General features: G+C 40.3%; 2 protein-coding genes across 2 annotated transcripts; one reads left to right on the forward strand and one right to left on the reverse strand.

The window, feature by feature from the left end:
* Positions 1-239: 239 nt before the first annotated feature.
* On the reverse strand, positions 240-19,035 carry LOC131724814 (zinc finger protein 286A-like). Its single transcript, XM_059017639.1, has 5 exons — positions 18,775-19,035; positions 15,054-15,251; positions 12,321-12,521; positions 7,026-7,346; positions 240-2,225 (listed from the first exon to the last, which is right to left on the reverse strand). Exons 2-5 carry the CDS (start codon positions 15,211-15,213, stop codon positions 1,912-1,914), a joined length of 996 nt encoding a protein of 331 aa, XP_058873622.1. The 5' UTR covers positions 15,214-15,251; positions 18,775-19,035; the 3' UTR covers positions 240-1,911.
* A 50-nt stretch (positions 19,036-19,085) lies between these two features.
* On the forward strand, positions 19,086-23,845 carry LOC131724778 (zinc finger protein 300-like). Its single transcript, XM_059017528.1, has 3 exons — positions 19,086-19,098; positions 21,166-21,486; positions 22,160-23,845. The coding sequence occupies exons 1-3, from the start codon at positions 19,086-19,088 to the stop codon at positions 22,537-22,539; spliced, it is 714 nt and encodes a 237-aa protein (XP_058873511.1). The 3' UTR covers positions 22,540-23,845.
* Positions 23,846-26,046: the final 2,201 nt, after the last annotated feature.

Consider the following 26,046-nt stretch of genomic DNA (forward strand, 5'->3'; position numbering starts at 1 on the left):
AAGTAATTAAATTAAATTTAAGAATGATGTAAGTATTCTAAAACCCATTTAATCACTTAAATTGTTACACATTAGTCACATTACGTTTTGACATCTTATTCATTCATATCATGAGTCATGGCACCTTGTATTCACCAGGTGTCGCCCTTCTAACCCTTTACTGGAAGGAATGTGTTTATTGGTTTTCCCAGACATACTCTCTTAATTAGAAGATAACAATCGGCTTTTATTTATTTCAATGAGACTGGCAGGTCAGCACAGCAAAGTAATGTAAAACATTCCCCAATTTAAATCTTCATGACCCTGTTACCAGTATCAAAAGTGGAATCTTGCAGACACAATTACAATCTATTTCATAGATTACTGATGGTGACTTAACAAAATCAGAATGGTCTACAAGATGATGAATGGTCCAAACAAGATGTAGTACAGTACCCACCACTTACACCGTACAGGGTTATTTCGGGCAGCTGTTTACATCTGACAAATAGCGTTTCCACTGATTTCAATAACAAAGGCATCGTTTATACTACGCTAAGCATGCCGTATATTTCGGGCAAACTCAGCTGTTTGGATCTCGTTATGTGCCATTCACACAGACATAACTAACAAACGCAATGCTTTATACTGTAGTAAACCCTCTTACTAATCCACCAATCAGCTGTTTTCACCTCGTTACCTTGCCATTCAAATAGATTTCAATACAAAAGGCAGCACTTTACTGTAGTAAAAGCTGAACAGATCGATCTATCAGCTGTTTGCACAGCGTTACTGAGTGATTACCCCTCTACTGTACCTTGGCTATTTAATCCCTGTACGCAGTGTTGGGTTTATTTACAGTTTGAAAAACCAGCACCGACTACAACATAAGCATGACTGGAAAGAGAAAAGCGATGTGAATCAGCATGAAAATTCAGTGTAAATAAAATGTCTGTTAAATGCTGTGCGCTTGCAACTCTGTCAGTCAGCAAACAATGCAACGTTGCTTCAAAAAAAATAAGCCATTTTCTGTAGTTGAGGAGTGCTGACGAAAATACAACCGAAACTCTGACACCACTACAGGGGATGCCAGAGGAAGAATTCACAGCTGGGTCACCTTGGCGACCAGGACGCTCTCCCTGAAGCAGACACAGGTGATGTATGCGTGCTGCGCTTGTAACACTGCGGAGTGCTATGGAGCACCATCCGGATATAGAGCCGAACTGGGATTTTTTTTTTTTAAACTGAGTTTGCTGTCCATACTTGTTCATCCAGATGCGTATCACAGAGTTCTTTGCTGGAAACAATTTGCAGTAACGCAGCCTGCCTGTTCTGTACTTTTTTGCACATACTTTATTACATGCATAGGTTTTAATACATATTTTTCATTTGTGTAAATAAAGATTTTTGACCGCATACACGCATGTTTGTTTTGATTACTGTGCTGGTGATTGGGGGACATTTTGAATGTCAGGTTATTGTGTGGGAGTTTATACTGTCCATCACTTACTGGGGGTGAATCACGTCAACACAAACGCGCCCGTTCTAAACGGTGGCGACTGTATTTCATATTTTCCATCCATGAGTGTAAGTTTATGATCTGGAGTGAATAGGAGTACCCCATTTATCAAGCAAGTTTATTCTTTTGTTTTTAGTAAATATTTCTGCATTTTAGTCAAATTTACTCCTGTCTGCAATTGTTCCGACTGAACTTCTTCCCACATTCAGTGGAGGGATAGGGCTTCACCCTCTTATGAATTTTATGGTGTCGGAAGTGACGGAATCTCTTCAGACATTCATTACATTGATACGATTTCTCTTTTGAGTCCGCTGGTGGATTTTCAAGGAACATAAATATGTGAAACTTCCCACATTGATCACAGTGCTAAGGTTTCTCTCCTGTGTGAATGCAATGGTGTTTTTGAAGACTTCCTAATCGCGTGAAACTCCTCCCACACTCAGTGGTTTATCTCCTGTGTTACAGCGCTGGTGTCTTTTAAGGTGTGATAAATAATTGAATCCCATCCCACACTTAGCGCAGAAATAAAATTGCTCTCCTGTGTGAATATGCTGGTGTTTTTTAAGATTTTTTAACAGTAAGAAACTCCTCCCACACTCAGTGCAGTCATAAGGTTTCTCTCCTGTGTGAACGCGCTGGTGTCTTTTAAGCTGTGATACATAACTGAAACTCTTCCCACAATCAGCACAGGGAAATTGAGTCCCTCCATTGCGGTTCCTTTTAGCAGCTAGAGGAAAAAAAAAAAAGAGAAGAGAAAGGTTATTGTACAGCATTCTTACACATTCACTCTTCTGCAGGGCTTCCCCTCATAACCATGACCAACTCCTAGAGTGAACTCTGATGAGAATACAGTCAGACCCGCTTAATATCACTCCTGTTAATACCAGCCTCCTTTTATTATCATCACATTGAAATTTGCCAGGTTGAATATAGTGGGTGTCAATAAATACAAATGCTTGAGAATTTCACTTTGATTATTAACACACTCTGGTTAATATCACTCACATGTACCAGTCACTGATTTCCACACCCCACCTAATATACATCTGAGGAACAAAAGCATAAGATCAGGTTTATATGTAAATACTGTATTGAAATGTTTTTTCTTTTTTGAAGAGAAAGGACATGTAATTACTTTATTCAGCATGTAAGTGCACATTCTTTCTTTAATTTCTTTACTGTTTTCTCTTAAACATATCACAGGGGGGAATTAATGTTGGTGTAATGTACATGTGGAAACGGGTTTGTTTTGTGTGCTTTTTGGAGTTGTGTTTGATCAAATGATTGTTTACAGACAGGCGCTCGATTGAAACTTGCTGTCTGTCTTGTATGTGTCCTCTGTGCGTTACCATCGTTGGTAGCATCACATGACCCATTTGTTTACTTTCTGTTTTGTGTTTAATAAATCCTGCGCGCCTGTGCCAGCGTTTCAACTCCAAGTCCCAAGTCTCTCTGTCTTGCAATGCGGTTACCCACACATGTGACACGAGTACCTTGTCACAATACCGTTTAAATGTTGATCAATGTGAAGGAGTCTTCATAAAAGTACTATATATTGATGTTCAATTCAAATTTGCCGTTTTGTCATTATTCTGATACAGAAAAATGCCAAACCCTATTATAGTGAACACCCTGATATAACGAACATTTCTCCAGGTCCCATAAGCCCCTATTTTGTGCTGCTCCAAAAGTGGGGTTAAGTTCAATCAATCTGCCTGCCGTTTGGGATTTCAGGTCTGATTGGTAGGCTGATTTCTACAAGTTTTGTGTTATTCTGTCCAGTAGTTTTTGAGCTACAGCACTTTTTAAAAACAGGTGGTTTTTGGGGCAAGTTTGGTGCCGTTAGAGCGTTTTTTTTATTATTCACCTGTAGATAAAATAAAAACTATGGGACAGTTACTACTCCCATTTGGCAAGTTACCGCATCCAAGTAGTTTTAGTGCCTTTTGTGGAAGGGGGGGGGGGGGGGGTAAAAATGTGTATTTTAATATTTAAAAAAAGTACTTTTAAAAACGAATGTGCAGTTGTACTTCTTATGTTTTTTTTACTGTACAGAGTAAGTAAATAAAAAATAATAATAATAACAATGTCAGTCAGTGATAGAAGGTGAACGAGTATTTAAAACCTGCATGTACACTTAGGCTGAGAGACTGTGCACCAGAGCAGCTATAAATAATAGTGAAACATTTCAAATAGGCCTAAAACGATTATTTACATCAACGTTACATTAGGCTTACAAAAATCTAAAACACTCACCCATATAACCACAAAAGCCAACCATTTTTGTTTATTTCTAATGTAAAACAAATAGCTATGCACTTTGATGCTCTAAAATAACATGGTATGTGGCTGGAACCCCACCAAGGGGAGCTGCCGGCCACGAAGAAGGGGGAGGAGGTCCGGAGACCACAAACCCCAGCAGCAGTTTCGATGCCGGAGATCGTGGGGGAGGTCAGGAGACCTGCTCCCACTGCAGCACTTGCGCTGCCAAAAGTACTGTGGCCGGAGCCCCACAAAAGGGAGCTGCCGGCTACGAAGAAGGGGGGAGGTCAGGAGACCATCCTCCAAGCAGCCTTTCCGCTGCCAGGACTGCCCTGGCTGAAGGAGTCAGCCTTGGAGCTGTCGGCAGTTATGCTGACAGCATTGCCATTAGCAGCCTGGCTACTGGCAACATTGCCTCCCGTGAACCCCTTACAGTCCCTGTTCTTGGCCCAGGACTTTGAGGGAGACTTTTGGGCTTTTAAGGGGGAAGGTGGCCGTTGAGGCCATGTGTGCTGCGCACAAGGGGGGGTATATGTGGCAATGTGTCCCACCCCTGTGTTATATGTTGTGTGTGGTGTGTTAATGTTGGTGTATAGATATGGCTTCACGGGATATAAATGGGTGGGTGCAGCACGAGTTATTTAAAATGTTAATTGTATTTAGACACAGGGATTGCACTTCACTTCACGTGCATTTAAAGTAGTTAATAATATGTGAGCACGGGGTTGCACAGATTTAGTTCACGTGCTGGGATTCAAGTGAATAATTAATTGGTAATTGAATCCCGGCACAACAGTATATATAGATGCACGTTTCACTGACTCGGGGTTGTGTGTTCGGTGAGTGGAGAACGGGAGAGAGAGGAGGAGAAAAAGTAAGGATTAAAGCAAAGCATACCATTGCTATTTCATGCTGGAAGGACCAGCACGATACTTGTGTGTTTATTTTTTACTCCCCGTGTTTGTTTGTCTGTTCGTCCACTGTTTAAGTGTTAGTCCGTTTTGTTTGTCTGTTTATTTTGGCCGCAAGTGCCGTGTCCTGTTTTCTGTTTCAACCTTTTTATTTTACAATAAACATACCGAGCGCCGCAGCGACTCAAGTTTTCAACCCGAGTACTGCCCGTCTCTGTGATTCTTTCTGGCCTGACGTCATCCACTACAGCCTGCTTGTCACAATACTTATTAATTTCCTCATTAAAAAAATACTTTGGACTTTTGCAGAATGCAGAATCACAGTCAAATTGTTCTTGCAGTTTGACAGTAGATTTATAAAATCACTTAAATTTAGTAAATACAGCAAACTAGTCTACTCTATGGTTTCATTCACAAGTTGTAAAAAGAAAACAAAACAGACCAGGGATGTTTTCTGAGAAAACTGCATTACTCATGGAATACTGAGCTGAACGCTTAGTAACAGAAATCTAGTTCTTTATAAAATCAGGATAAAAACGTTTTTATTATTATTTTTTAACAGATCCATATTCTAATAGCGCTCCTTTGGGTTCAAATGCTTAAATAAGTTTAACATTTGCACTCAGTTGTAATATTTATACTATAGGCTACATGGATGTCTCATGTTCATGATACTGTATACGTGGAATGCTGTATGGAGTATTATATATGTTTCACTAATAGATGATAACTAGCATGTTTTTGCAGTTAGAAAATATTGAATAAAAAAACAAAGCTGGTCTCATTATTGGATTGATGTAGTGTATGCTAAAGTCAAGTGCATAGGGACAGATTTTTTTATAAAGACTGTAATAAGCCAGTTGACACATTTCAGTAGCTGATCTCATATTTTTATGTCAAAGGGTGGGTGAAAAACAAATAAAAATGTGTTGGGATGCAGTGTTTTACTCAGATCTCTTAGAACAGTCCTGTTTCACCTGCATTATACCAGGCTGGCTGCCTTTTTTGTGTGCTCTCCACTTCATGGGTTGCTGTAAAACATATTTCCTTCCGAGTGTGTAGGACTTTAGAAATTGATACTGTAGTAGATTCAGGTAAAAAATATATATATATATGGAAATTCAGTAACAAAAACTGAACCTATGCATCACATCAGACATGATGTCATACATGAAATCAGCAATGACTAATCACAGGACAAATGCTCCACCAAGACTGCCCAGAAGGACATTACCAAAATAATAACCTTTGGAGACTTTCTGTGATGTCATCATGCACTAGGAGGCCTTTAGTTGACAGAGTCCCAGAACCTGTAACTCACTGAAGTACATCTTTTATTTTTTATAATACCTGGATATTAGTATATGTTTAAAAAAGACAATATAAAATGTGTCTTTGCTTAGGTCAGAGGTCAAATCTAATCATCTAGAGCAACATATCTTTTGTTTTTGTAATTAAATTTAACATGAATGTTGGCATAACTAATCACATAACAAATGCTCCACCAAGACTGCCCAGATGGACATTACACTGGAAAATAAAATCCTCTGTGCTGGACTGTAGCTATCATGCTTCTTGGTGTACGTGCCAGCGTAGACACGATCATAGACAAAACAAGAACACTTTCATGACTCGGGTCACTCTTTGCACTATTGTCTGTAGACGTGATGTAGGTGTTGCATAATTACTGCTTCTACTACTTCCAATGCAAAAGATAGCACACTTGCCACTATGCAATATGGCATTGCCACATTTCTATCCAAGACCATTGGTTTACCAAATGCATTTGAATATGTATCTCACTCAGTAAAGGAATGTTTTTTTTTTTAGAACAGTGCCATGGAGAATGAGGACCAAACTGTGCTTCTCTGTCTTGTTATTGTCATACGAGTTCCTAAGAACAGCTGACAGCACAATATTCTGCAGACCAACAAACACACCCAGGTAATGTCCTTCTGGGCAGTCTTGGTGGAGCATTTGTCATGTGATTAGTCACTGCTGATGTCATTACTGATGTCGTGTATGACGTCATATCTGATGCGATGCATTGGCATAAGAGGGGTGAGTTAAGGTGAGTTAACATCCCATTTCCTGACTTTTGTGATTTTGAACTGCAACTATGAAGTTATTTTAACAAAGTTTTTGTTACTGAATATATATATATATATATATATATATATATATATACACCAACTTGCAAGGAAACCAGCAAACACAATAATGTGTTCTAAATGTATATCACTATACACGGCCCATTTCAGCATCATTTTAAATGATGCAATTGAAAAAAAAAAACATTGCAGCCTTCAAAAGGGTTAATTGGCAGCTCAATGTTGCTTGTTTTGTATAATTACCTCTAAATCCCAGTTCACATTCAGGTGGACAATCATCACACAGGCTGGATCCCAGCTGGTTGTTCTCCTCAAGTGTACAGACATTATTTTCAGTAGGAACTTCCTCTGCGATGGGGACACATTCCTGTTCTATGAATTCCTCTTTAACAGGAACACATTCCAGTCGAGGGACCTCTTCATCTTTAACACATGTCAGCTCTGTAACCTGCTTTAGACTTGCACACCACTCCTGGTCAAAGGGCTCTTCTTGTGTGTAAACTGCTTCTATCCTTGGCCCCTCCTGTGCTTCAGATTTAGGCATAGCATGGCTCTCTTTGGGATCTGTGTGAAAGAATTGTACAAAATTATAACTCTTACTTACCAGCCAGGTTCCTCTACAAAGCCAGCCCCTTGTCAGAATTCTTCTGAGAGATGACACTGGGTCATTCCGGTCGAACAACTTATGAGGAGGGATTTCTTTTTTAATTCTACTTACTTATTTTTAAATGGATATAGTGCATCCAGTTACGTTGCCCTGTTTTTAATTAATAAAGATTAATTATTTTAGTAATTAAAAAATAATTTCACCCCATCCACATTTCCATGTTTTATATTTTTGTTATTAAATAAAATATGTAGTGCGACTCCTATCAGCTGTGTTTTGTGCCTTGATTAGGGTTTGTAGCAAAGTAAACCCCTCTAAAACTGTTTCTGTACTAACTAACCCTCATACTTCATTACAAAAAAAATATTAAAATAACGTAAAACAAAACAGTAGGTGGCGTATAACTGGTGTGGTAAAGTATCTGTAGGGCTTGAAGTTTTAGAGTTTTGTTTTTGATCACAGGACGTCCTGTGGCGGAGTTTCCCGCCCCTATGTATTTATTTATTATTATTTATATTATTGTTTGCGGCGCGGATAAAAGCGCCGCGTCTTTTGTTATTGTTTTTTATATTTATATTTAAAAACCCCGTGAGGATGCATGACTGATCAGCTACTGATTATTTAACTAGCTGACAGTCACGCATCCTTACCAAACGCGTGCAGACTGTGGCCGAGGGGTAATAAGATAATTAACAGCTAGTTAACCCCTCGGCCAGAGTATAAGAACCTGCAGCTGTCCGTGCTGCGGGGCGGTGAGTGTACAGAGGAGAGTACGGGAGAACACGGGAGCGCGAGCAAAAACAATTGCTATATTGAAAATATACTTGTTTCTGTTTCTATTTGTTTGGCCATCGCGCCCTTTTGTTTTGTAGTGTTTTGTTGTTTGTTTACATCTTTTGTTTTGTTTTATTTAGTTAATAAAAATCAGCTGAACGCCGTTGCGTTGCGCTTTCACCCGCCCATCCATTGTTTTGGTTCAGTTAGTTCCTGGTCCGTGACGTCACCACACCTCACCACTGCAAGCCATCCTGCCACACGTCCCTTTAAAATTTTGAGCCAATTTCAGTTTGTTATAACGTTTCCAAACGAGAGGAGGCCATTCAGCCCATCTTGCTCGTTTGGTTTTTAGTAGCTTACTGATCCCTGAATCTCATCAAGCAGCTTCTTGAAGGATCCTAGGGTGTCAGCTTCAACAACATTACTGGGGAGTTGGTTCCAGACCCTCACAATTCTCTGTGTAAAAAAGTGCATCCTATTTTCTGATCTGAATGCCCCTTTATCTAATCTCCATTTGTGACCCCTGGTCCTTGTTTCTTTTTTCAGGTCGAAAAAGTCCCCTGGGCTGACATTGTCTATACCTTTTAGGATTTTGAATGCTTGAATCAGACCACCATGTAGTCTTCTTTGTTCAAGACTGAATAGATTCAATTCTTTTAGCCTGTCTGCATACGACATGCCTTTTAAACCCGGGATAATTCTGGTCGCTCTTCTTTGTACTCATCTAGAGCAGCAATATCCTTTTTGTAACAAGGTGACCAGAACTGAACACAATATTCTAGATGAGGTCTTACTAATGCATTGTAAAGTTTTAACATTACTTCCCTTGATTTAAATTCTTGTTGGCTTTTTTTATAGCTTCCCCACATTGTCTAGATGAAGACATTTCTGAGTCAAAATAAACTCCTAGGTCTTTTTCATATATTCCTTCTGCATAGATTCCTTCTGTTGTTTGACTGTTTCATTTTCCAGATCTTGAGCTTGGTTGGAAGTAATTAATATTTAAGAGTGCTAATTAAAACCATTACACATGTCTGCTAGTTACTCTTGATTGGGTATTGTATATTTATTTACTTGTTAATTCTTCCTACACCGCAATAGAGCAATACACCCCGCCATTCACCTCTGCATGCTTTCAATAGAGCAATACACCCCGCCATTCATCTCTGCATGCTTTCAATAGAGCAATACACCCTGCCATTCATCTCTGCATGCTTTCAATAGAACAATACACCCCGCCATTCATCTCTGCATGCTTTCAATAGAGCAATACACCCTGCCATTCATCTCTGCATGCTTTCAATAGAGCAATACACCCTGCCATTCATCTCTGCATGCTTTCAATAGAGCAATACACCCTGCCATTCATCTCTGCATGCTTTCAATAGAGCAATACACCCCGCCATTCATCTCTGCATGCTTTCAATAGAGCAATACACCCCGCCATTCATCTCTGCATGCTTTCAATAGAGCAGTACACCCCGCCATTCATCTCTGCATGCTTTCAATAGAACAATACACCCTGCCATTCATCTCTGCATGCTTTCAATAGAGCAATACACCCCGCCATTCATCTCTGCATGCTTTCAATAGAGCAGTACACCCCGCCATTCATCTCTGCATGCTTTCAATAGAGCAATACACCCTGCCATTCATCTCTGCATGCTTTCAATAGAGCAATACACCCCGCCATTCATCTCTGCATGCTTTCAATAGAGCAATACACCCTGCCATTCATCTCTGCATGCTTTCAATAGAGCAATACACCCTGCCATTCATCTCTGTATGCTTTCAATAGAGCAATACACCCTGCCATTCATCTCTGCATGCTTTCAATAGAGCAATACACCCTGCCATTCATCTCTGCATGCTTTCAATAGAGCAATACACCCTGCCATTCATCTCTGCATGCTTTCAATAGAGCAATACACCCTGCCATTCATCTCTGCATGCTTTCAATAGAACAATACACCCCGCCATTCATCTCTGCATGCTTTCAATAGAGCAATACACCCCGCCATTCATCTTTGCATGCTTTCAATAGAGAAATACACCCCGCCATTCATCTCTATGCTTTCAATAGAGCAATACACCCCGCCATTCATCTCTGCATGCTTTCAATAGAGCAATACACCCTGCCATTCATCTCTGCATGCTTTCAATAGAACAATACACCCCGCCATTCATCTCTGCATGCTTTCAATAGAGCAATACACCCTGCCATTCATCTCTGCATGCTTTCAATAGAGCAATACACCCTGCCATTCATCTCTGCATGCTTTCAATAGAGCAATACACCCTGCCATTCATCTCTGCATGCTTTCAATAGAGCAATACACCCCGCCATTCATCTTTGCATGCTTTCAATAGAGAAATACACCCCGCCATTCATCTCTATGCTTTCAATAGAGCAATACACCCCGCCATTCATCTCTGCATGCTTTCAATAGAGCAATACACCCTGCCATTCATCTATGCATGCTTTCAATAGAGCAATACACCCTGCCATTCATCTCTGCATGCTTTCAATAGAGCAATACACCCTGCCATTCATCTCTGCATGCTTTCAATAGAGCAATACACCCTGCCATTCATCTCTGCATGCTTTCAATAGAGCAATACACCCTGCCATTCATCTCTGCATGCTTTCAATAGAGCAATACACCCTGCCATTCATCTCTGCATGCTTTCAATAGAGCAATACACCCCGCCATTCATCTCTGCATGCTTTCAATAGAGCAATACACCCCGCCCTTCATCTCTGCATGCTTTCAATAGAGCAATACACCCTGCCATTCATCTCTGCATGCTTTCAATAGAGCAATACACCCCGCCATTCATCTCTATGCTTTCAATAGAGCAATACACCCCGCCATTCATCTCTGCATGCTTTCAATAGAGCAATACACCCTGCCATTCATCTCTGCATGCTTTCAATAGAGCAATACACCCTGCCATTCATCTCTGCATGCTTTCAATAGAGCAATACACCCTGCCATTCATCTCTGCATGCTTTCAATAGAGCAATACACCCCGCCATTCATCTCTGCATGCTTTCAATAGAGCAATACACCCTGCCATTCATCTCTGCATGCTTTCAATAGAGCAATACACCCTGCCATTCATCTCTGCATGCTTTCAACAGAGCAATACACCCCGCCATTCATCTCTGCATGCTTTCAATAGAGCAATACACCCCGCCCTTCATCTCTGCATGCTTTCAATAGAGCAATACACCCTGCCATTCATCTCTGCATGCTTTCAATAGAGCAATACACCCCGCCATTCATCTCTGCATGCTTTCAATAGAGCAATCCACCCTGCCATTCATCTCTGCATGCTTTCAATAGAGCAATACACCCTGCCATTCATCTCTGCATGCTTTCAATAGAGCAATACACCCCGCCATTCATCTCTATGCTTTCAATAGAGCAATACACCCCGCCATTCATCTCTGCATGCTTTCAATAGAGCAATACACCCTGCCATTCATCTCTGCATGCTTTCAATAGAGCAATACACCCTGCCATTCATCTCTGCATGCTTTCAACAGAGCAATACACCCCGCCATTCATCTCTGCATGCTTTCAATAGAGCAATACACCCCGCCCTTCATCTCTGCATGCTTTCAATAGAGCAATACACCCTGCCATTCATCTGTGCATGCTTTCAATAGAGCAATACACCCCGCCATTCATCTCTGCATGCTTTCAATAGAGCAATCCACCCTGCCATTCATCTCTGCATGCTTTCAATAGAGCAATACACCCTGCCATTCATCTCTGCATGCTTTCAATAGAGCAATACACCCCGCCATTCATCTCTATGCTTTCAATAGAGCAATACACCCCGCCATTCATCTCTGCATGCTTTCAATAGAGCAATACACCCTGCCATTCATCTCTGCATGCTTTCAATAGAGCAATACACCCCGCCATTCATCTCTGCATGCTTTCAATAGAGCAATCCACCCTGCCATTCATCTCTGCATGCTTTCAATAGAGCAATACACCCTGCCATTCATCTCTGCATGCTTTCAATAGAGCAATACACCCCGCCATTCATCTCTGCATGCTTTCAATAGAGCAATACACCCCGCCCTTCATCTCTGCATGCTTTCAATCTCTGTTTTTTTTTTTTTTTTTTTTTTTTACCTGAAAGGTGTTCACATTCTGCTGATTCTAGCACAGGACTCTCCTCTTTAATGTGGACAGGCTCCAACACTGAGACTTCTTTCTTCATGTAGACTGGTTCTAGCACAGGACTCTCCTCTTTAATGAGGACAGGTTCCAGTTCAGAGGCCTCCACTTTAATGTGAGAAAATGCCATTTCTGATACCAACTGCATGTCAGTACCTGAAAAACAGAATAAAATTAGTCCGGAATGCCTCCGACTGAGCATAAAACCAATTTTTTTCAATTTTGCATTCTAACCTGGTGTGCTCATTGTAACATGACATCTAATGCAAGAGGTGCTGGAGGTTACTATGCACGCCTTAGATCAAAAAGTAAAAACAAAACAATTAGAGAACAAAAGTCTAATAAGTGTCCATGGTCTGGTAGTTTTTAATAGCCTATCATTTAGATTAGAACACGATGGTAAAGTGGCGTGCAGTCAAGGCTGGCCAGTGGCAGAAATAGCAAACTCAGAACTGCAAGTTTAGCGCTCTTGTACACTTATTACTTAAACAAAATCAAAACACTGGAACAAATAAATAGTTAGAACCAAACACTATACACATAAACTCTTCAAAATAAACAAAACAAACACACTAAAGCCTCCGCTATCAGTGTATTATTTCTCTTACTGTTTCTCTGCTCCACACTCTCCTCTACAACCCACACAGACATGCATGCCTTTGTTCCCTGTATAGGTTGTGGCCAGGGGTAATGGACAACCAATCGTTCAATCACCACCTGGCCACATTCCACACTTTTCTATAAAACAATTATCAATTTACATTGTGTGGCTGTGCAAAGGCAGCCACAAAACACACATGTCCCAGTGTGCAGGGTCACTGCCCTGTCACACATCCTCCCCCTACTGTCACAAACACATGACAGATCTCATTGACTGAAGCAGCGTTAGAATATTCTCATTCGTTTAAATGACTGTAAATCATCAGATCGACCGTGCACTTTCATTTGCCAGCTACAGCGCCTGTCATTCAAAACGTCTACTTTGAATTAGCGGGTTAAGGTGTAGGTAGGCTTTTGCTATAGGTATATACGGTGACAGTTACTAGTTTGATTTGAAAATGGGGTGCAAGAGGAAGACATTTAATGAGTATTGCGCACATTATCCTGATCGACAGCTGAAGTCTCTGCGTCAGGTCGAAGCGGGCCTGTCTGCCTTGCCTTCAGTGACTGCAGCTATGCTGAAGCAGGAGAGGGGTGGAGCTCAGAATCTGGATAATACGTGAAAGTTAGTTCTGTTCAGCTATCTACTGTTTTGTTATGTCCATATTTTTTTATTTTTTTTTTAATTTAGTCGTTGCCAATTAGTTTTTATTATTTTCTCCCCAATTTGAAATGCCCAATTATTTTTTAGGCTCAGCTCACCGCTACCACCCCTGCCCTGACTCGGGAGGGGCGAAGATGAACACACGCTGTCCTCCGAGCTACAGCGTCGGAGGACAACGCAGCTCTGGGCAGCTTACAGGCAAGCCCGCAGGCGCCCGGCCAGACTACAGGGGTCGCTGGTGCGTGGTGAGCCGAGGACACCCTGGCCGACCTAACCCTCCCTCCCCCCGGGCGACGCTCAGCCAATTGAGAGCCGCCCCCTGGGAGCTCCCGTCCACGGTTGGCTGTGGAATAGCCTGGATTCGAACCGGCGACGTCCAGGCTATAGAGAGCATCCTGCACTCTAGCGAGTGCTTTTACTGGATGCGCCACACGGGAGCCCCATTGTCCGTATTATTTTTACTTGTAAATCTATGCTGTAAAAGTCTGTGTAATACACTTTGATATTGCGTTTTCTACGGCTTATTTGAGACAATATTTAAATTTGTGTAGGACCTTTACCTATACAAGAACTCGAATGTTGGTAACCATGGTTTTGTTGAATGTTGAATATGATAAAGGGGTTTCGCTAAATGAGACGTTTCTCAATGGCATAAAAAGACTGGGGGGGGGGGTAGCATAAAGGTCGATTTCACCCATTCTCTGCTTGAAAAAATCCTAGTATATTCTTCCAAAACCTTTTTTCCCCCCACACAGCAGTTAGCACTAAAAAGGCATTAAGAAAATTAATTCTGAAAACTGGTAGACTTTCTTTAGTATACTGTGCAATGTATCATATTCCTACCACCAGTACAAATCTTTGTTAAAGTAATTTGTTATTTAGTAGCTGTATTATTTGTGGAGAATTTTATTCATAATGTTAAATAATACTGCATCTCTAAGACATTTAATTGTTGACAAGTAATAAATATTAATTCTAGAGCATTTTTTTAATTTATTTGATGTTTGGTCTGGTATGATTCTGCAAGGTCAAGAGCTTTGATACAGACTTTAAAGTTATAAATGTAAAAGGTTGTCAGGATGTTAACAATGAAAACAATTACAGGTAGGAATGCAGAACGCAATATTATTCGGAATCGTGCTACTTAGTCTTTAAACCTATGTTAGTCTGATCATAAACAATCCTAAATAGTTCCAGTGTAGACTAATTTAGAGAAAGAAATACTGTGTAAACTAGCTCAACATCAGTGGTGTTGCCAAAAAAAAGGGATAAATTGTTGAGGACTGTAAACGAACTCTACTGTCAATAGCTTTATGGTGGAGTACAGTGAGAAGCCAAACAAAAATGAATGACTCCCTAATATAGTGCATTCCACAGGCTTTCTGCCCCTCTTTCAATAAAGATCTGTATTTGGTTTCACTCACCTCTCTCAGTGATGCTAGAAGGTGGCGTTTCCTCCTGCAGGATCCGCTCATTGGCCTGGTCACACCCCAGCTCAGTCACTTCCTCCTTGATCTCAACAGTCCTGTCTGCAGAAACAACCCATCGAATAGGAAGCTCTGGGCTGATGTGAGCTGCTTCCATCTCAGAAACTTCCTTCGAGTGAGGCTGATCCGTTCTCACTGAAGAAAAGGAGACAAGACTTTGTTTGTGTGACAGAAATACAACGATTCTTGGTTGTAAATCTTCCTCCCGACCTGTGAGGGCGCTAAGCATCGAGAACAGAGTTCTTTGGACGGGCTGGTCTGACAGTTCTTTCCCAGGGTCAGGAAGTCGGCCAATCTGGATGAAGGCGAGACTCCGTTGCAAGAACGCATTGACCCGGAAGGGAAACGACGTGGCAGCCGCAGATTGGAGAGGCGGTTGCACTCGTTTACCAAGGGGTCATGTGTGACGGCATAAAAGGGGACGGATAATCATAATCTGTTCCTTCGCTTTGTTTTATGCACATGAACCTAGGAGGATTGCGAAAGACCCCAGTTGTTTACTGTGATTAAAATCGTGAGTGTTTGTTTGTCTTTGTTCATTGTCTTGTTTGTGTTCACTAGATGGCTAACATGTTCCGGAGCTGTCGTCGAGGGCCAGCACCTAAAGCCAGAACAACACTTCACAATTGTCACAAATATAAACGTGTATCACCCACCACGAGCACTACTGCACGCACCCAGGACTGGTGACCGTGTCTGTATTATTGTGGGGCGGATATTGTTTATTATTTGGGACTGCAATCCCCTTGTTATTTACCCTGTGCTCTACACATTGGTGTGGATTGCCAGGGGATTATTGTTTGGTCGCCAGACCTGGAAACTATAAATAAAATCCTTTCCAAACCAGATTACAATTATTTCTGTCTGCTTCATCACGCACTGCATCACTCCTGCACCTGTATCCACTATCCACCTGTTCACAGTTTGTCATTTAAGACTGCATATTGGGCGCTTTTAGGGTTAGGGTTAGCAAACTATATTATGCATTAATCAAATATTATTTAAATTCACATATAAAGGCTAATAGATCAGGTAAGTAAGTTGGTCTATGATGTCATAGCCGTGATCACATGACTGTGCCTTCACCCACCCAGGCGTGTGTTATTTCACTTATAAAATGGCTAATAAATTAGACAAACTAGCTTTAAGGAAAAAAATTAGAAACTTATTATGTATCCTTCCACGGAAAAAAAAAAAGTCCCTGAATACATATATTTTGTACTTTTTTTATTTGCCATGAACATTACATTGAACATTCCCATTTATAGTAAACATTTGAGACATAAAATGGCATTTGGGAATTGGAAGCAGACTGATTTCCCACATCTGATGGAGAATTCACGGAACAGCCAAACACTACAGTCACGTGATCTTGTTAAGCCAATCACAGCACTTAATTTATCCAAGCCATTTTACAATTCCCTTTAAATGCTATCGTTTCAGAAAATACTCTCTCAAGCAATTTGAAACTGGTAAAAATAGAATACAAATATTAAAATCTAGAGTAAAAAACACAAATGTAGCCTAATAATAGCATAGCAATTGAAGACATACCATGTGCAATGTATTTTGATTTTTGCTTGTCTTCTATATTGGTCTCAAAAAAACCACCTAGTCAAAATGCGTCATTGGAACCAGCATGAAATGGGCATTTGCCACAGTTTTTAATTGCTACACTATTCACATAGTAAAATAAATTGGCAACATACATCTATATATAATTATATAGTTTCAGGGGTGTGCAATTCACATCGGTCAACGCCCCGGACAGCGAGATTTGCTGCGATAGTTTTTATTTATTTATTTTCCCTGTGTTTGTTCTGTTGCTAGAAAGACACTCCGGGTATATTTCTAGAGAGCCACGCAAGTTTCTGAAAACTGAATTGCGGAAGTCTAGCACCTACACAAACATTTGAAAAAGTGTTTACGTCCCACCCCTATCACTTCTGATTGGCTAGCTGTGAAGAAGCTGATCTTCTATTGGTTACAAATAAACCCAGAAATGGCTGCCTGCGAGCCTCTGTCAAGGCAGCAGGGTAAAGGAATATTTGATAGAAAGTGTCCGGAGGGCATCAGATGATTCGAGGGCATTTGCCAAGCACTCGCACCTTCCACCTCCAGAGCTCGGCAACTCTATGAAATCAACCCACCCTGATACTAACCCAACCCCAACCCTAACCTTAAATAACCCCAGCCCTGAAACCCTAACCCAATGCCTAACCCTAAACCTAACCATAAAAATTATCTGATGCCCTCAGGACACTTTCTAGTGGATATTCCTTTGTGCTGCGTCAAGGCACAGACCAAAGATATTTTGTCTTTGTAGAATCTGATGGAGCCTCTACTGTAAACACTGCATGCATTTTGGTCGAAAAACAGTAACTTAGTATGACATACCCAGAGTCCAAAATGTGACTGTGACGGGGGACTGCCCCGTCTTTATGAACCTTTATGAATCCTGTGAAGGAAACGCCCAGCCTGGAAACCTTTATTTGTAAGTTTTGTTTGGTGTCTATTTTGTGTTTTGAAACCTTTTTGTTTGGCCCTTGTGCCTGTTTATTTTGTATTTTTGTTTATTAAAAACTTTATTTTGAACTTTAAAACTGTCTCTGAGTCTCAAACCTCGGTCAATCCTGTCACAGTGACATATTTACAAATGTGTACCTCAAACATTCATCCTACCATTGATAACTACAATGTATGGAAGTCGGACTTCTGAAAATATAGCTTTTTAACAGGAACTTGAAATGGCTGTTAAGTAAAGACACACATTGAAGTAATACAGCAAGGATAAATATACACCCTTTAGTAAAAACAGAGGAAGCTATGTTTTTGATAAATGCAACTGTTTTTTTTGATGGTCATGGTCACTTGATTATGGAATTGTCCACCTACTATTTTTCGGTGACATGTATTAAATCAATATGCAGACTATATTAATTCTAGTAAAACGTTGCTATTGGAGCTTTTTAACCTCTAGAATATATTATAAAGATTATTGCTGCACAGGAACAATATTTTCTTAACAGACCAGCGGTTGTCAAACTTCGCTGCACTGCGACCCACTTCTATCATTAAAAATGCCTACGCGACCCCACTGCCCTGTGTTACTAAAGAAGACTTAGTATTGAAAAGTAAAACTTGCACTGCAAGATAAACACAACTGATATGAGACCATTGGTTATGTTTAATTGACAATACAATTTTCTTTACAGTAAAAAAATGACATTATTAACTTAAATGGAGGGGTGAGCTGGCATGGATGAACACGTTTAAGAACATAAGAAAGTTTCCAAACGAGAGGAGGCCCCATTCGTCCCATCTTGCTCGTTTGGTTGTTAGTAGCTTATTGATCCCAGAATCTCATCAAGCAGCTTCTTGAAGGATCCCAGGGTGTCCGCTTCCTGCGTTTGTTTTTGTAGTAGGAGGGGTTGAAGCTGGTGCTTATATAACTGTATTATTCTCTAGCGGCTGGCAGTTGAGCATCACTGCGAGCGGACTGGGATCGAAATGCTCTCGTGTAGATCCAATCAAAATCGAATTTTTGTGCAGCTCAGTTTTCAAATTCCGTTTTGTACGGAATTACCCATGTAGTGTACTGTACTGTACTACTACTAAAAAAAAATAAAGTGAATTAAATATATGAAGTTGTGTTTACCTATCTCTCTCTCTCTATCTCTCTCTTGCAGTCGGCGCGTAAGTTGTTGTCTCTTTGGTCGATCTCAAGACTTCTGCTTCATCTCTAAACCGCCACTTTAACTAAAACCATTCAGATTACAACAAAAAACAGTCCAATCGTTAAGAAATCAAACAAACTACAATGACCCCCCCTCACCCCCAAACTCGCAGCAGCTTCTGAATACAACCCACATGGAGCACGTTAAGTACAAAGCACAGGAAAAAAACTGGCGCCATTTCGGATCCTCAACAGGATATTGCATAGGAAAACACAACGCAGTTTGAGCCAACATGGCGGACATCGGTATCCAGTTTCATAACCGCCTCTTCACAACGCGATTCGACAGGGAGGCCAGCCAATCAGGCTCGCAAGATGATCTATTAAGTTGTTTCTGCAGCCAATAATACGCGAGAGTTACAACCAGACACGCCTACTCTAGTGACGCGCTCATTTCGCTTCAGGAAATTGAAACGTTTGCTTTGTTTATGTTGAGGTGAGAGACGAGTAGAGCTGCTGCTGGTTAGTATTAGTTTAGTATTAGGGTTAAAATGTTTCCTAATGATTTATATATTTTTTGTTTGTTTATTACCTACATTGAGTTCTAAAACAGAGTCAATTTTCTGTTTCATTTAAGAACTCAGACAGACTGGACCGGGAAAGTTACTCCTTGCAAAAGTAAAACGAGTCTGTTTGTTTTTTTCTTTATCACACTAGAAGTGATGACTTTATATAAATGTTAATTATCCGGTAAATAAATACTAAAGTCAAAGAGGATTCCGCTACTCGAGTCTCAAGCTAACAGTCAGTGAAGATGGACGTCAGCGTCTCCGTGTCGTTCTTTCAAGACGAGCTCGCCTCTACCATCGAGCACGCAGTGAAAGCGGCTGTAGACACCGTCTTGTGCCAAATCACAAAAGTTGTCGGCGGCAAATTCACTGAATTCCGAATGGAAATGGCTGGAAAGGAGAAAGAGAATGAAAGTCTGAAGCTGAGATTGGAAATATCAGAGAGCGAGTTGAAAGCAGTGCGGGAATGCATGAACGCTGCAGATGCAGACATTAAACAACCTCTCAGAAACATGAACCCCGACTGCAATGAACAAGACTTTCAGAGGAACGAGAACCAGGGATTATTGCAAGGTAAGATGGATGTTTTTGATGATATTACTTGGTCATTCAAATTCTTCAACTTTTAAACTGCTTATTATGATTGGTGCTAAAAGCTTAACTCCACTGTCCTAATAGCACACCAGTCCAATTAAAGTCTGTAGAAAGTACTGGTTATGTTTGTATATCTCACCTAGACTAAGATTTAAATGGGTATTCTACGAACTATAAGAAAGTACTAGTCTATATTGGTAAATCTTAACCAGTCTAATTAGAAGATTTAAATGGCTCTCCTTCTGGTAAAATGATATCTTCTATAGAGTAAACTGTGGCTAGTAAATTAAACAAGCCTATAGTCCCACTGAGACTTTACCAAACCGTATTGAAGGTTAGGATACTGATTTGTGACCTTTGATATCAATCTACAGAAGCAAATTGGGTTTTCATGTTTGACTTAACTGTTTGCTGGCAAATGTACGTTTAGACACAACACACTGCAACAATATTTTTGTTTTTTTAAACACAGCAATACCTGTATGTGTATTTGTCAAACACTGCACTTTGTGCATTAAGTTTGATACTTAAAATCCAACAAACAAAACCTAACTCCTCCTGGGAGCGCTAACTAAACTATATAGAGTCCCCTTCTAACTGTCGGTTGGATAACGTGCTTGCTGACAAAATACAAACATGCACAATAATAAAGTTACAAACACACAGATTCAAGTTCACTGATTCAGTAATGATTCAGTCTCTTTGTCAGGACTCGCCTCTAAACAGGTCACACACAGCTGTCTCAGGTTAGCTGATTACTTCAACCAGGGGTTTTCAAGGGGGGGGGGGGGCACACACGCGTACCCCTGGGGTACTTCTAAGGGTGATAGGCAAATAACACAGAAGGTCGATAAGAGTTGTAATAAATATTTAATTTGACATCACAAAAATATAAACCATGGAAATGTGGGTGGGATGAAATGTTATTTGTTAATTTCAAAAATTAATTTCAGCTTCAATTTGAGGCATTGATCACCCCTCTACCACAGATACTTTAGAAGCAATGTTGGATCCAGCCTCATTCCCAGCTCAGGGTAACCGTTTAAAAATAAATACTAAATAAATAAATAAATAAAAAACCCTCCTCATAAATTGTTTCACCGGAGTGACCCAAAGAGATGTCAATAGAATTCTGACAAGGGGCTGGCTTTGTAGAGGAACCTGGCTGGTAAGTAAGAGTTATAATTTTGTACAATTTTCTTTCACACAGATCCCAAAGAGAGCCATGCTAGGTCTAAATCTGAAGCACAGGAGGGGCCAAGGATAGAAGCAGTTTACACACAAGAGGAGCCCTTTGACCAGGAGTGGTGTGCAAGTCTAAAGCAGGTTACAGAGCTGACATTTGTTAAAGATGAAGAGGTCCCTCGACTGGAATGTGTTCCTATTAAAGAGGAATTCATAGAACAGGAATGTGTCCCCATCGCAGAGGAAGTTCCTACTGAAAATAATGTCTGTACACTTGAGGAGAACAACAAGCTGGGATCCAGCCTGTGTGATGATTGTCCACCTGAATGTGAACTGGGATTTAGAGGTAATTATACAAAACAAGAAACATTGAGCTGCTGTTAATCTTGCAGAAATTACTAAACTCAGTGTGCTGAATTCATATTTCTGGTATTTCCCCTTCAATTTAACCAAGGGGAGCTACTCAACCACTATGTCAATGGCTTGCAACATAACTGTCCTTGCTACTGTGGCATCTGCTAGATGTGCACCCACTATCATGTATGTTTTGAATGCTGTTAGATCTTTGCCTTTCCCTGTTTCTGGTAGACTGTTTGCAGTTCTGCTGCTCCCACAGCTTTATAGTGGTGCTGGGATCACATGTCTCATCAATGGGTGATGCCACATTCAATCTGGTTGCTAAGTGTCACCAGAAGAAACATTTCAATACAGTACTTGAATGTAAATCTTATCTTATAATTTTAGCAAACCTGGTAAATGTGACTGATGTTAACCAGAGCATGTCAATAATCAGTGATATTTTAAAGCATTTGTCTTTATTGACACCCTTTATATTCTGCCTCACAAATTTCAATGTGATGATGATAAAAGGAGGCTGGTATGAACAGGAGTGATATTAAGCAGGTTTGACTGTATTCTCATCAGAGTTCACTCTAGGAGTTGGGTGTGGTTATGAGGGGAAGCTAATGTTTAAAAATGCTACACAATAACTTTGTCACTCTTCTCTTTTTTTTCTCTAGCTGCTAAAGGAAATATCACAGGAGAGACTAATTTATCACAGGATAAAATCCACCAGTGCGTTCAAACAGGAGAGAAACCTCACCACTGCACAGAGTGTGGGAAGAGATTCGGTCGTTTATCACATCTTAAAATCCACCAGCGCATTCACAGAGGAGAGAAGCCTTATCCCTGCACTGAGTGTGGGAAGAGATTCAGTCGTTTAGCAGACCTTAAAAGACACCAGCGCATTCACACAGGAGAGAAACCTTATCACTGTACTGAGTGTGGGAAGAGATTCAGCCGTTCATGGTACCTTAAGAGACACCAGTGCATTCACGCAGGAGAGAAACCCTATCACTGCACTGAGTGGGAAGAGATTCAGTCATTTATCATACCTTAAGACACCAGCGCATTCACGCAGGAGAGAAACCTCATCACTGCAATGAGTGTGGGAGAAGTTTCACGTATTTAAGTTCCCTGAAAATCCACCAAAAGAGAAATCTGTAGTGAATGTTTGAAGAGTTTCTGTCAGTCATCAAACCTTAAAAGACACCATAAATTCAAACGTGTAGTCAAGTTGGGTCTTGAAGGACACAAGAGAATTCACAGAAGTTCAGCCACTTGAGGACACCTGAACACCAGGAGTAAATTTGACTAAAATACAGAAATGTTTACTGAAAACAAGAGAATAAACTTGCGTGATAAATAGGGTTATTCCTAATCACTTCCGATCATAAATTTACACTCCCGGCTGGAAAATATGAACTACTACATCTTGTTTGGACCATTCATCATCTTGTTGACCATACCGATTTTGTTACATCACATTAGTAATCTTATGAGATAGATTGTAATTGCGTCTACAAGATCCTACTTGTGTCTCATGCTTTGCTCAGTCGCTTAGTTTAAACATTAAGATTATTAAATGTAACCAAGTCTCCAGCTCTTTCAAGTCAGTGCTAAGCTTTGGTCAATTCTTAACTTTACACCACAAGCATTGTTTTGTTCTTGATAAGCTGTGACTGCACTATAACTAGGGCTTCTGATTTTTGGTGTCGCCCCCCCCCCCCCCCCCCCCCGACTTTTCTACTCTCCTTTAAAAATTCATGATTGATACCTACTCAGTCACAACTGAGAAATGCGTTAATAGTAAAATTGATTCAATTTTTTTCTATGAAACAACTAAATGGGCTTTAAATTGTAAGTCTTTTGCATTTAAAAGCAGAAGCGACTCTTTAGGAACGTGAATACAGTTACACATAACGATTTTAATAAAGCGTGTCCAGCGAAACGCTTTTATTTTTCATTATAGCTTTAATAAAGACTAGTCGCTTATTAACATGTTGTGATCTCGTTTGTGCGTTCTGCTTGTAAATTAAAAATTAAGGCTTGGCTGATTTTAAAATCCAATTTTGTTGCTTCACAGAAAAAGAATAAACAACCTGTAAATGAAATCAATTTTCTCAGTTGTGATTGAGTTACGCAAATGGCTTAACAGGTATCAGTTTAATTCTTAAAGGAGAGTATAAAAGTCTGGGTAAAATACCGCAAATCAGAAGCCCTGAATATAATGCCCCCAATATACAATTTCACAATGGGAATGGAAAAACTGATTTTTATCAGTAACTTGAGAATGAATGACAAATGTGTATACCTTGAAAATGTCCCCTCTTGGAATTATTAAATCATGATTTTTTTTGTTTTAAGTGTTTTAGATTGGAATTACTTTTTTTAAATGGGGAAATGTTAACTGTTATAAAAACAGTATTCTTGTGAACTCGTAAATTTACAAGCATTCAAAATGTAGGGTATTAAAGGCCAAACTTAAATCGCTAAAAATTAAGTAATTTATCATTCAGGAAATTGATTAAAATCTAATTAATTAATCAGAATGATAATGATGGGACGTTTGTGACCCCTAGTCCTTGTTTCCCTTTTCAGGTCAAAAGCAACTGAACAACGTAGATAAATAAACTTAGAAAAAAATAATTTACAGAAGCGCACAGCACAAGAAGTTATAAAAAAAGTCTTAATTTATTTTTTCTTTTTTTCGACAAAAGGGTATTCCTTTACCTTGAGTCTAAGGCTGTTTACAATCAACACAGATAATGTGTTTCTCCACGTCGCCTTTCTGCACAGGGCACAGCTGTCCAAAGTTTTATTTTTATTGCACTTGCCAACCTGGCATTGGCGTCTCTTGGGGCTCTCAGCGGGGTTGCCAGCTTCAGCTGTGGGTACACACTTGGCAAATCCCTCTGTTCCAAATGCTTCTTGCAAAGCTCCTTGCTAACTGTAAAATATATTCTCTCCTTAGTAAATTCTTCTCTATGCATTCTTTGTAAAGTACCCAGGAGTTGATGGCTGCTAGGTCCAATACATTGTAAAACACCTGAACAGACCACCATCGGGAGCCAGCTTTCACCAAATACTTCCATGTCATCTGATCCAAAACATTAACTCCATATTTTGTTGCGTTGTAAAACTCCACAGTCTCTGGTATTTATTTTCACTAGTCCCGATGCTAATTGACTGACCAAAGCAGCGCAGCCTTCAAAAGGCTGATTGAAAACAATAGACTGTCAGTCATTCACTCAGGCAGACAGTAGAAACTAATCTGATTACAGCTGAACACATTGCGGACTGGTAAATAAAAATAATAAAGTAGAATACTGTTCTGTATAATACTGTTTTCTGTGTGGCCATCAATGTGACTGCTACCGGGGCTTTTAGGTATAATCTAATATATCTCCTTTATTTCCTCACTCCCGCATTTCATACTTCATGAGAATATTTAATACATATGGACAGAAAGGTACACTAACGCACAGCCCCATATGTGTTACACGACTGGAGAAAATTACATTTTAAAACCAAAAACCGCAAAAATGACTGCAGCAGGGCTTCTAGTGTTAATAACATTCATTTAGAGAACGCATTTGCAAAACAAATTATATTGTTAAAGTAAGGAATGCTTGCCTGTCTCAGGTAACGCAGAATGTTTTAAATCCTTTGCAAATTTAAATGCCTGTGTCTGCCTTTCATGTACGTGTTGATTCATTGCATCCTTAAACCAACGCCAGCATAAGTATAAGATCTTTTTCAATTACCACACACATTTTTTTCATACTCTTATAAGTATGGCTTGAATTTTTTGGTGTTTATTTTCCTTTTAATGGTTTGCCTTTAAGGGTACATAAGTGTTTACAGAAGGTGTCTGTATTGTTTTTGTTTTTTTTTAACATTTTGACCACTTTTATAAACTTTTAAATTGCATTCCCTGCCTCAAGATGGCTTCACATGTACCAGCATGGCTCTCTCAGAACTACATTTCCCTTCATCCTCCTGCTCACTGGTAAATCCATCTGTTAGATAATAATTGTAGGGGGCTCCAGAGTGGCGCACACAATAAAGGCGCTCCGCGTGGAGTGCCGGATGCACTCTATGTCCTGGAGGTCGCCGGTTTGAGTCCAGGCTATTCCACTGCAGACCGTAAACGGGAGCTCCCAGGGGGGCAGCGCACAATTGGCCAAGCGTCGCCCGGGGGGTGGGGGGGTTTAGGTCGGCCAGGGTTCTCCTCGGCTCACTGTGCACCAGTGGCCCCTGTGGTCTGGCCGGGCGCCTGCGGGCTTGCCTGCTGCCCAGAGCTACGTTGTCCTCTGACGCTGTAGCTCTGAGGCGGCTACAGGGGGAGTCCACAGTGTGAAAAAAAGTGGTCGGCTGACGGCACACGCTTCGGAGGACAGCGTGTGTTCATCTTTGCCACTCCTGAGTCAGCGCGGGGGTGGTAGCGGTGAGCTGAGCCTAAAAATAATTGGATATGCCAAATTGGGAGAAAATAATAAAATAATTGGCGACTACAAAATTTAAAAAAATAATAATAATTGTAAATAAAGAAAATATAAAAAAA

This window comes from Acipenser ruthenus, chromosome 57 (assembly GCF_902713425.1).
Source record: "Acipenser ruthenus chromosome 57, fAciRut3.2 maternal haplotype, whole genome shotgun sequence".
Taxonomy (NCBI): domain Eukaryota; kingdom Metazoa; phylum Chordata; class Actinopteri; order Acipenseriformes; family Acipenseridae; genus Acipenser; species Acipenser ruthenus.

Coding starts and splice junctions, on each gene's coding strand:
- LOC131724814 (XM_059017639.1), bottom strand. CDS start 15,213: ATGGAAGCAGCTCACATCAGCCCAGAGCTTCCTATTCGATGGGTTGTT. Junction 12,522..15,053: donor TTCTAGCATCACTGAGAGAG/GTGAGTGAAACC, acceptor TCTGTTTTTCAG/GTACTGACATGCAGTTGGTA. Junction 7,347..12,320: donor AGAATGTGAACACCTTTCAG/GTAAAAAAAAAA, acceptor TCTTTCACACAG/ATCCCAAAGAGAGCCATGCT.
- LOC131724778 (XM_059017528.1), top strand. Junction 21,487..22,159: donor ATGTGAACTGGGATTTAGAG/GTAATTATACAA, acceptor TTTTTTCTCTAG/CTGCTAAAGGAAATATCACA.